Raw genomic sequence first — 12177 nt, 5'->3', positions numbered from 1 at the left:
AGGGGAAGGGGAGATGGCTTATGGGACTTTTGGGCAGACCAGGAACGAGGAAAACATTTGAAATGTAAATAAAGACTATATCTAATAAAAATAAAATAAATTGAAATAAATCAAAGCCAGTATCAAGGATTAAAAAGGTAGAGAGGTAATTGTTACCCTCACATCACATAATATATTATTTGGCCGGAATAGAAAACATCTGGAGAATTCAAGGCAGAGCACTCATTGATAGAGAAAATGACTGTTGACTCAGAGAGGAAATTACTCCAAATATACTTGATAAGCCAGATGTGATTTCTTTCTTGAGAAGATTAACATATCTCCTGATACCTGTAAATAGGGAGTGACTTCACTAATGCTTTGAAAAAGTACTTGTTCATAAGACCCAACAAAAGCAATTTGTTTTTGTTTAGCAATATCAGGAGTAAATCTTTACATTTCAACCTCCAAGTGTTACTATTCTGTCTAAGCTCCACCCCACACTTACCTGGCAAAAGTCAAGTATGCCCCGCTCCATAGACCTGGCCCACTATAAAAGGGGCTACTTGCCCCTCCTCTCTCTCTCTCTCATTGCTCTTGCCTCTTGGCACTCTCACTTCTCTGCCCCTCTTGGGCTCTCCTCCCCTCCCCAACTCTCCTCTCTCCAAGTGGTCATGGCAGCCTCCACTCCTCCTCCCTCTCTCTCTCTCTCTCTCTCTCTCTCTCTCTCTCTCTTTCTCTGTCTCTCTCTCTCTCTGCCTGTCTCTGCCTCCACTTCCCCATTAACTCCTATCCTCTGCCCTGAATAAACTCTATTTTATAACATATCTCTGTGTGTGTGTGTCATCCCTCACGGGGAAGAAGTGCCTGGGCATGGGCCTGCCTTTTCCCCACATCACCGTACCACACTCTCTAAACCCTTTTCTCTCTTTTCATGACCCCATCACCAAGTATATTAATTCTCCACGCCTATATCATAAATTGGTCCAAAGGGCTCCTGATCAGGTGATATCATACCGGTCCACTGTGTAGATGATGCTATTCTACACTGATGACATCATTCATCTTGGATCAAGTAAACAGAAAGTAACAGCAGTAGATGAATGAAAGTACAGTAAATTCTCACTGAAAAAATGTAGCAAATGAACATTACATATCCTGTCTATATAATATTCAAATTACTAAAAATCTGGAATCTATATTATTAATAGAGAATAAATGAATAAACACTAGAAAGCAGTGTAGAAATACCAAAAAAAACTGATACCATAAATGTGCATAGGTAGCAATCATTTTAGAAGTACTTGTATTTGTGATATTAAACCATTACATATTGGAATTCCCTTTGTCATAGAGATTTGGTATGATTGACATAGTTTATTTCATAGTTTGACTTTAATATTGTTGAAAAAATATTGAAATTTATAGTATAGAGGTAAAAGTAGTTATTTATTTTAAACACACCGAGTGTTACAGGAGGTATCACAGTAATTCATTTCAAACAACAGTACAGATCCATAGAAAGAAAAACAATACAGTACTACCACCAAATCTGACACATGGAACAATGGAATAGAACAACAGACACAGAACGTCATGTAGCTACAGCCACTGATCCTTGATAAAGGTGACAAAAAACACAATGGAGAACAGTTTCTTCACCAAATAGTGCAAGAAAAAATTATATCTACATGTAATATAATTAATCCATAGCCCTGTCACTCACAAAATTAATTCTAATTGTCCTAAAGACATTAATATAAGACTTGACTCTCTAAAAATATTAAAAGAAAAAGTAGAGTAAACAATTCAACATGTACATATAGGCAAGGACTTTCGGAAGCCAGACTCCAGGTAGTGATAAAATAAGGCCAACAGATGAAAAATAGACCTCATGAAATTATAAAGCTTCTGCACAGCAAAGAGAGAATAAAGAGAAAAGAGAGTCCACAGAATGAGAGAAAGTTCTTGAACAGCTATACATCTGACAGAAGATTATTATCTGAAATAAATAAGAACTAAATAAAACCTAACTAAATAAAACATAAATAAGAAATCAAGACTCCATTTAACAAATGGGCCAATGAAGTACACAAAGAACTCATATTATTCAATAAATACATACATTTGAAAATGCAATCTGAATAGTGATTTTTTGTCTAGTAATACAAATTGCCAACAAATTAGTGAAAACAATTGCACTAATTTACTATATTACTCATTATCAGGGAAAGGCAAACCAAAATAATATGGAATATCATCTCCAATATCTTAAAATAACTTTTACCAAAAGTCTCAACAGATAAACAGGGGTTAAGATGAAGAGAAGAGGGAATATCTGCTCATTTTTTGCCAAAAAGTTAGATTGGTGCAGGCACTGTGTGAAAGACTGTTTTAGTTACTCACAAAGATTAAAAGTAGAATCATATAATTCAAACTATAAGTTTTGTGAATTTAATACAAGATATTAAATTGATATTCCAAACAAAAAATTACATCCTAGTTTTTTTTATTTCGGCAGTATTCACAAGAGCCGGGATATGAGCAAATATGTCATTATGTATTATGTAAAACAATATTATATATACATAACATGATAATTTATGCCATATAAATTATTGCATATAAGTACATTTCATTGGTAGAAATATAAATAAGCCTTGCTATTATCCAGGAGAAATATTTCAAATACAGAAAGGCAAACTCCATATAGATAACTTTTAAATAAGATTTTATATGTATGTCAAAAGAACAAAATAGCCTTTATCAGAGATTAAGGAAAGAGAAAAAAGAGAAGAGAAAATATTGGTAAAGTGTTTAAACTGTTGTTACAATGTAATTCATTTTAGGAGTTCAGCATAAATACTATCATTAAGGTAAACATTAAAAACTTAAACATTGCTAAAAAGTTAGTCAATTGATTTTACCACAAAAAAAAAAAAAAACTGAGGGAAAATGAAAGGATATAATCCAAATCTATCATTACATGCACAGATTATTCAAAATTGAATTTTAAATGAGCTCAAAGGTCAACTGGGTTATTCCAGCCATCCCGCCCGCCATTTACTAGGCTCTAGAACTACATAGGGCCCAGTCACAAGCTGAATTAGGGAACCCCAGAGCCTAGCTGCCAGCTTTTCAGCTACCTCACTTATTGCTGTGCTTAGGAATCAGAATGGTCACAAGACAGAAAAATCAGTCATCATTGATTCAAGCCAAGTTTTGCTATAAGTACTGCTATAAGTACAATATGAAATCCCCAAATAATCAATAAAAATATTATTTTGGAAAAAAATTAAAAAGAAAGAACTCAGACCATTTCCTGCATAAAATAAATACAAATATTCTCAATTAAATAATCTGAAAAACTAATCCAAGAATACATCATAAAGATCATCAAGCTTCTGTGCACAGCCCACCAGGAGAGAGCTTTCACTTCTAAGAGCAGAAGTGAGATCTCCACCTTCTCTCTGGAGAGGACCTGCTAGGAGCACACAGGGCCTAAAATCAGTGGAGCTGCTGGGACAGAAGTCTTCCAGCCCACCACCATTTGCACCAGGGAGCCAGGAAACTTCACAGTCTTCTATGCATAGCCCTCCAGGAGAGAGAGAGAGAGAGAGAGAGAGAGAGAGAGAGAGAGAGCTCCCATCATAGCTTTCACTTTTGAGCTCAGAGGAGTAAGGGCACAGGCTTACAGGCCCACAGGAGGAATAAACTCCAGACAGAGACAACAATACCAACTAGCACCAGATGGCAAAAGGCAAGCACAAGAACCCTACCAAGAGAAACCAAGGCCACATGGCAACATCAGAATCCAGTTCTCCCATCACAGCAAGTCCCGGATACCCCAACACACTAGAAAAGCAAGAGTTGAATTTAAAATCCTATCTCATGATGCCAATAGAGAGCTTCAAGAAAGACTTAAATAATTCCCTTAAAGAAATACAAGAGAACATCAGTCATCAGGTAAAAGCCCTTAAAGAGGAAACACAAAAATCCCTTAAAGAATTACAGGAAAACACAAACAATCCAGTGAAGGAACCATCCAGGATCTAAAAGTAGAGTAGAAACAATAAAGAAAACACAAAGTGAACCATCTGTGAAGATAGAAAACCTTGGAAAGAATTCAGGAGTCATAGATGCAAGCATCAGCAACAGAATACAAGAGATAGAAGAAAGAACCTCAGGTGCTGAAGATACCATAGAAAACATTGACTCAACAGTCAAAGGAATTGCAAAATGCATAAAGCTGGTAACCCAAAACATCTGGGAACCCCAGAACACAATGAGAAGACCAAACCTAAGGATTATGGGTACAAACAAGAGCAAGGATTTACATCTTAAAGGCCCAGTAAATATCTTCAACAAAATTGTAGAAGAAAACTGTTCTAACCCAGAGAAAGAGATGTACATGAACATACAAGAGGCCTTCAGAACTCCAAACAGACTAGACCAGAACAGAAAGTCTTCCCGGTAGTTAACAATCAAAATACCAAATTCACTAAACAAAGAAAGAATATTAAAAGCAGTAAGGGAAAAGGGGCAAGTAACTTATAAAGGCAGACCTATCAGAATCACACCAGACTTCTCACCAGAGATGATGAAAGTGAGAAGATCCTGGGAAGACCTCATACAGACCCTAAGAGAACACAAAAGCCAGCCCAGGCTACTATACCCAGGAATACTCTCAATCATCATAGATGGAGAAACCAAGATATTCAATGATAAAATCAAATTTACACAATATCTGTCCACAAATCCAGCACTACAAAGTATAACTGATGGAAAATGCCAACACAAGGAGGGAAACTACACACTAGAAAAAGCAAGAAAGTAATCTTCTTCCAACAAACCCAAAAGAAGATACCCACACAAACATAAAAATAACGTCAAAAATAACAAAGCAATAATCACTATTCCTTAATATCTCTTAACAACAAAGGACTCAACTTCCCAATAAAAAAAACATAGACTAACAAAATATTTCTCATGTAAATCTTCAATTTTATCAGAAAATGTTTGTAATTCCCCTTTTAACTAATTTATTAATGTTTTTATGTCTACCATTTTATCTGCATTATTTTTCATGATAATCTTCAATTTTAATGTCTTTCTATATATGTCCTCTATTTTACCAGAAATGTTTTCAATGTAAATCTTTGATTTTATCAAAAATGTTTCTAATTCCACCTTCAATTAACTTAGAGTTTTATATGTACCATTTTATATGTAAAATTTTCCATGAAATAGTCAATTTTAATATGTTTGTCTATATATTTCTTGAATCTTATCAGAAATATTTTCCATGTAAATCTTCAATGTAATCTGAAAATATTCATAATTCTACCTTCAATCAACTTAGAGTTATCTTTATGCCTATCATTTTATCTATATAATTTCCACAATAATTTTTAATTTTAATCTTTTTCTATATATTTCTTCAATTTTATCAGAAATATTTTCCATGTAAATCTTCAAGTTTATCAAAAAATGTTTATAATTACACTTTCAATCAACTTAGGGATACTTTTATGCCTACCATTATTATATCTATATAAAATTTTCCATGATAATCTTTAATTCTAACATGTATTTCTACATTTTTCTACAATTTTATCAGAAATATTTCCACATAAATCTTCCATTCTATCATAAAATGTTTCTATCCTATATTTCAATTAACTTAGCAATGTTTTACATGTCTACCACTTTACTCTTTAATTTTCCATGAATATTGTCCATTTTAACATGTTTATCCTAAATATTTTCCATGTAAATCTTTAATTTTATCACAAAGTGTTTTTACCTCCCTTTTCAATAAATAAATAAATAATTTTTTTTTAAAAAAAAATCATCAAACATGATCAAGTAAGCTTCATTCCAGAGATATGGGGATAATTCAATATATATAACATGATATGTATATTCTACCATATAAACATACAGAAAGACAAATAACACATGATCATCTCATCATATACAGAAAAGGCCATTATAAAAACCTAAAAACCAAAAACCCCTGCATAAGAAAAGTCTTGAAAAGAGTAGGGAAACATAGGTCATACCGAACCATATCAAAGACAACTTATAGCAAGTCCATAGCCAATAGCAATTGAAATGGAAACTTATAGCAATTCCATTAAAATAAAAAAGAAGACAATGTTGACAACTCTCTCCAAACCTATTGAATATAGTACTTGAAATTCTAATAGAGCACTAAGACCACTGAAGGAGACTAAGGAGACAACAATAGGAAAGTAATGAAAGTGTCTGTATTGCACATGCTATGATAGTGTGATGGCTATTTCTGGTTTTCAGCTTAACTGCCATCTGTAGTTATCTAACTGAAACCCAAATGACTGGGCTCACCTATGGGAGACATTTTCTTAGTTACATCATTTGAAATGGAAAGTTTCATTTCGGATCTAAAACTTTGAGGTAGGAAAACCTACTGTAAATCTGGACCATACCTACTACTGGCATCTTTATTTAAAGAACATGGAAAGAAAAGAGAAGCTTTCCTTCTCTTTGCCTGTTTGCTCTTGTTCTTGCTTGCAGGTCCATTGTTTATCTGGCATTAGAGCCTACTTCTTCAGAACCTAGCATATACTGAAGACCATCCTCGTGAACTGAATATCTACTGGATTCTTGGACTTTCCTTTGGCAGATGCACAATATTTATTTAGATGGAGCCATTCTAATAAATCTCCTTTCTATGTAGATATAGACTTGATCTCTAAGTTTGCTTCCTCTAGAGAACCCTGACTGATACAAATAGTATACTATGTAACTCTAAAACAGTAGTTCTCAACCTTCCGAATGCCATGAGACTTTATTACTATTCCTCCTGTTGTGGTGGCACTCAACTGAAAAATTATGTTTGTTCTTGCATCATAACTGTAATTATTCTACTGTTGTGAATGGTTATCTAAATAGCTTATATTTCTGATGGCCTTATGCGAGTCCCATAAAGGTTTAGTCAACTCTAAAAGGGTAGGGCCCCACAGCTTGAGATCCACTGCTCTAAAACTTCCACCAAAAAATATATATCTGGTAAATCCTTTCAGCAAATTTACTGGATACAAAATTATCTCACAAAAATGAGTAGTTTCCTAAATAATAAAAAGTGGACCAAAATGAATAATACAATTGATATTTCATGCTGGCAAGGATGTTGAGTAAGGAAAACCCAAATGTATTGTTTTGAGGAGCACAAACTCACACATTCACAATGGAAATAATAGTGGTGGTTCCACAGAAAGTTGAAAAATAGATCTACTTCAAGACATAGTTAAACCACTACTGGACATATACCTAGAGGACCAACATACTACTACTGAAACACTGCTATTCAAAAACTGAAAAGATTTTTCTCACTATTAATGAAAATCTAACTCAATCAGTAGTAATGCCTAAAGATTCAATTTAAGAAACTTGAGATATTAAAACTAAATTTATTTTAATTGAAATATACAAATACCTACTTAAACTTACCCAGTTTTTAGTTTTGTAAGAATACCTTTATATGAAGATAATAAATTAGGAGAGATTTTCAGATACTTTCAAAACGGTGATATAATATCTACTTTATTAGAAAGCATTGAAACGGAAAAATATATCTAAAATGTTTAAAACTTATATAATGTTAATAATGCCTTATGTTTCCTAGGCCATTAATTGAAACTTTCTTAGAATTCCTAAGTATATACATACTTATGAGAAAGAAAAATTACTGATAAACACTAAATTAGTTAATATTTGTTGTATATATTGCTTAAGTTTTATATAGACACATACAGCCAGTTTCCTTGAGAAAAGGAGAAAATATATAATACAATTTAAGTGTAACTGAATAGTATACATATACTCCTGCAAAACAATAAGTGTCTTGTCTTTGTTACCCTCTAAGATATTTCAAGCGTTTTGTTATAGGAATGGAAAACTAACACAGTTGGGATTATTTGGTGAAATCATGCTCTTAGAATTAAAAGTACATACTCAGGAAACTCCTATCTCAGATATGTTCCTTAAAATATTCCATCTGGGGCTATTTTTTACATATATATCAGTGTACATCCACTGTAAAAACTGATGAGTTTCATGTTTCTTTCAATTAATATAAAGACATTAATATAGCCCTACATGGGAAGTCTTGATCAAATTGTTCCCCTCCATGCACAGGAAACTCTGTGGAAGGTAATAATAGACTAGAAGAGGCCAAATGAACAGAGGACACCAAGGAAACAAGGCCATCTAAGCATAGCCCAGTGGACACACACTCAGAGATTGTGGTAATGTGCACGTATCTGTACCTGATGTGGTCTTAGAGCAGAAGTGAATATGGGCCAGATGCCAGAGCTGGAGAAGTAGAAACAGGAGAAGATCTGGACTACCATTGTGGCCCAGAGAGAGAGATTATCATGAGAGTACATGAATGGCATATGAAGATCAACAACCAAGGTTGTCTCCTGGCTTCCATGTGCCCATATACACACATCCTTCTTTTGTACACATACATACATGCATACAGATATACAACAAACATATTGTACAGCATGTGTGTTTAATACATAATTCTATTTACCAATAATATTGTAGTAAGTGAGATGAAATGAAGTACAAATAAAGAGGCACATGATATTTTTATATAAGGCACATTAAGTCACTGTGGTAAAAAAAATGCTAACTTTAAATTCACACTACTTTTTGGATCCTAAGAATTTATAATTAGTAAATGGAATTAAAGCTACAATAAAATAAAAAAATTACTCTTGACGAGTGAGTGTAGATTAAAATCTTTTCAAGAGAAAGCTTAAAAAGTCACTATCATCAAGGATCTACTTTTATTAAACTCTGCAGTAAGGGAATATTCATTTTACAAAGTAAAAAGGAGGAAAAGAACTCATGTGAAAATATCAACTAATTGTAAGCAATTAATTTAAGAACTCTATGGCACTTGCCAAGAGAAACAAAAAAGAATGTATATGTGTAATGCAATGAATTCTATTAAAATAATATAAAAACTCATGCTTTGCTACTTGAATCATTAAAGTTTTAAAAATTGTGTTTTAGAAAAAAATAAGAACTGGGATTACTCAGGATGATTCATTTTTTAAAAGAGCTCTATGTCTAGTTTCAGGGCATCCCATGACGTCCTCTCACCTCTGTTGACAACAGAAATACACACATGTATATACACTGGTGCAGCATTCACAAGTATAAATTAAAAATGAATTAATAAATTATAAAGAAAAGAAAAATCTTTTTTTAAAATAATCCCTGGTGGTGATTTGCCTTTAGATTTTTCAGCATAATTATGATTCTGTTATCAGAAGTGATTTGTACCAAAGGAGTAATTGTGGGATAGGCATACATCATAAACTTCTGAAAAGTCAGGATGACTGGGTCATACATCCATAACATGTCTGAAGTGAATGAAATGATAAAGTCCAGCCAGTACATTATGACAAAGAAAGATACCAGCAGCAAGATGGTCTGGGTGGCCCTTTTCTCTGGGGGCTCTCTCAGGTGGCTGATGCTATAAAGATACTTGCATTGCCTTTGATACCTAAACATGGTAATCACCATGTATGCACTTGTGGTCAGCATGACTCCTACAAGAAACACATCTCTGGAGGTTGATATTGTAAAAATCAGTCCCCTGATGATGTAGTTCATGGGTAAGAGTGAGCAGGATTTAGTGACTCGCATGTGGTTGGTCTCACTCACATTGGTAAAACCACCAACATAGAAGATCCGGTTAGTACTGAAGGACAAATTGAAAGACCAAATACATAAGAAAACATAGACCTTGTATTTTTTTAGTTTTTGTTTAAATTTTGCCAACAGTGAGGTACTGGGACTGATCGTGACAGCCTGGAACACACTCAGGAGGCAGGTGGTGCAGATAGAGAGGCCTCTCATCACCCTGCTAATATAAAAAATTGTCTTACATCTGAAGTCATTCTCAATGTTTAGTAACTCAAATAAGTCTGTAAACAAAATATCCCCTCCAGTGAGGACCATTATTATGTGAACGAAAGTCAGTTGACAGGAGATCAGATCTGTGGGCTTAGTTCGGTGACCTAGGATTATGAAAATATAGAAAAGAAGAAGAAACATATTTGCTAGGACTCCAAGTCCTGCTTGGAAATAAAGAATATTCTTAATTGAGGACATAAGTGTAAAATGTATTATTCATCTTGACAGCATAGTGGAAGTTTATTTCATATATCTGAAAAAAATAAGAGTATATATCAAGCCTATGATATACTGGAAAATATGTCTATATCATCATCCAACTTTCCATATTTGTTGTTGATTAGCCTATCTCTTTACATGTGATGATCTAGACTGTGCATCATAGCCTACACTTTTATATACATTCTATGTATATCCTGTATATATATAATATTATAGATAATAAATGTATTTACACATATAGAATTTACAATTAGTGAGCCTATATTGCATGTAAGTCTCATGTAGGGGAAATCCAATCTTATTTATTTAAACTGTCTTGTTTTATACTTAAAATATAAAACAATTGGAGCAAAGAATATTATTCACATTTTTACAACTGAATAAAACTTATGTTGTCTGGAAAATAGTCAAAAAAGGTATGCAAAAAAATGATTCAATCCCATATTTCATAATTTCTACTGTTTTCTATTTTGCAGCTGTCTATGTTTTGACTCGTAATTCTAATGAAATCACAGTGCTAATTCATGATAATCTCACTATTTTAATTTGCAAAATACCTTTCTCAATTCATGTATTTTTATGTTCTTTTTCTGTGAAATTCAGACTACAAATTAAAGACATAGGTACATTTGGAGATCACTAGTGGTCTTTCCACACCCTACACCCATTATTATGGTTTTAAACAAATAAACATTTCAAGTTTAGTTCCCATCCCATCACCTTTTGTGAGACTTCAGGTTTAAAGCACTAACTCTCAGTTACCAAGACAACTACTGTTTTTCTTTTCTTTTTGGAAGGCATTGCAAATTGTTAATAAAATGATTAGCCATGGCTTTTCAGCCATCCATGTTGATATTTTACATACCTCTTTCTTCTATATTTACCTCTCTCCACTCTCCATGAAGCCCCAGCTTTCCCTATTTTCCTGATAAGATACTTGTACCCTGCAATTCTGTATCTATCATTCTAATGTACAACCATATTCTGGCAATGGTTCCATTTTCCTTTCCTGATTTCCACAGTTAATACATGCTAATCACATCTAAATAAGTGGATCTAGGAGCCTCCAACAAGAGGGAACATGTAACATTAAGACAATCACTATTTTCCATATATTATGACAAACATGGGCATGCTGAAAATGGCCATATAGTGATGCTGTTTTGGAATTTCTATTTTGAAAGAGATTCCTTTCCATGGTGAAAAATAAGGTTCCCAGTATTATCATATTTCATAAACATTCACACAATTTTTACAGTTTCAATCAACAATCTTAACTTTGCTGCCTTTGGTTAGAAAGTTTACAATGGAATTAATTTAATTCAGTACTTTTAAATCAGCTCATGTTACAGAACTAGAAGATAACTACATTGACTGAGTTTGTGAGGAAAAGTATGCCTAATTATATATTCAAGTTCACTGGGATATTCTACATATATAGATGCATACATGCATGCATGCATATATAGAAATAATGTACAAGTTAGTGTCTGAAACCATCCTACAAGATTTTAATGAATATGACACCATAAATTATTCATTTTACATTTATATGATTTTTATTACTAAAAAAGTTTATTCTTGTAAGGGATTCATCCCAACTGCCAAAGCCACACATCTGATTCTTTCATTGACATACATTTAGAGTAGCTGCACCATGTTACAGAACTAGTTTCAGAGTATGGTTTGGAGGTATAGCTCACTGATGAAGAACACTCTTTACTTTTGGAAAGACCTGGCATTGATATTCAGCAATGACAGGGTGCCTCATGACCATTTGTGATTCTGATTCAAGAGAATACATTGACCCCCCCCAACCAAGCATGCAAGTGGTGCACAGAAAATATATGTATCCAAATTATGTATATATGTAAAATAAAATAAAGAAATGAAGCTCCAGGATAATACTTACTTTAAGCCTTGATCTGCAAACTATAAGAACTGTTTCCAAATTATTATAATTTTAAAAATACAATTGCAAAACCATATACATAT

General features: G+C 33.4%; 1 protein-coding gene across 1 annotated transcript; it reads right to left on the bottom strand.

The window, feature by feature from the left end:
- Positions 1 to 9246: 9246 nt before the first annotated feature.
- LOC127677483 (putative vomeronasal receptor-like protein 4) lies at positions 9247 to 10191 on the bottom strand. The gene has a single exon (XM_052172558.1). It carries the CDS (start codon positions 10156 to 10158, stop codon positions 9247 to 9249), a length of 912 nt encoding a protein of 303 aa, XP_052028518.1. The 5' UTR covers positions 10159 to 10191.
- Positions 10192 to 12177: the final 1986 nt, after the last annotated feature.

Source organism: Apodemus sylvaticus, chromosome 2 (genome assembly GCF_947179515.1).
Source record: "Apodemus sylvaticus chromosome 2, mApoSyl1.1, whole genome shotgun sequence".
Classification (NCBI taxonomy): domain Eukaryota; kingdom Metazoa; phylum Chordata; class Mammalia; order Rodentia; family Muridae; genus Apodemus; species Apodemus sylvaticus.
The sequence above is the reverse complement of the archived record's forward strand: the minus strand, read 5'-3'. Positions and strand labels throughout refer to the sequence as shown.

What these genes read in the sequence shown, in the direction of transcription:
- LOC127677483 (XM_052172558.1), bottom strand. Translation starts at nt 10,158, where the DNA reads ATGTCCTCAATTAAGAATATTCTTTATTTCCAAGCAGGACTTGGAGTC.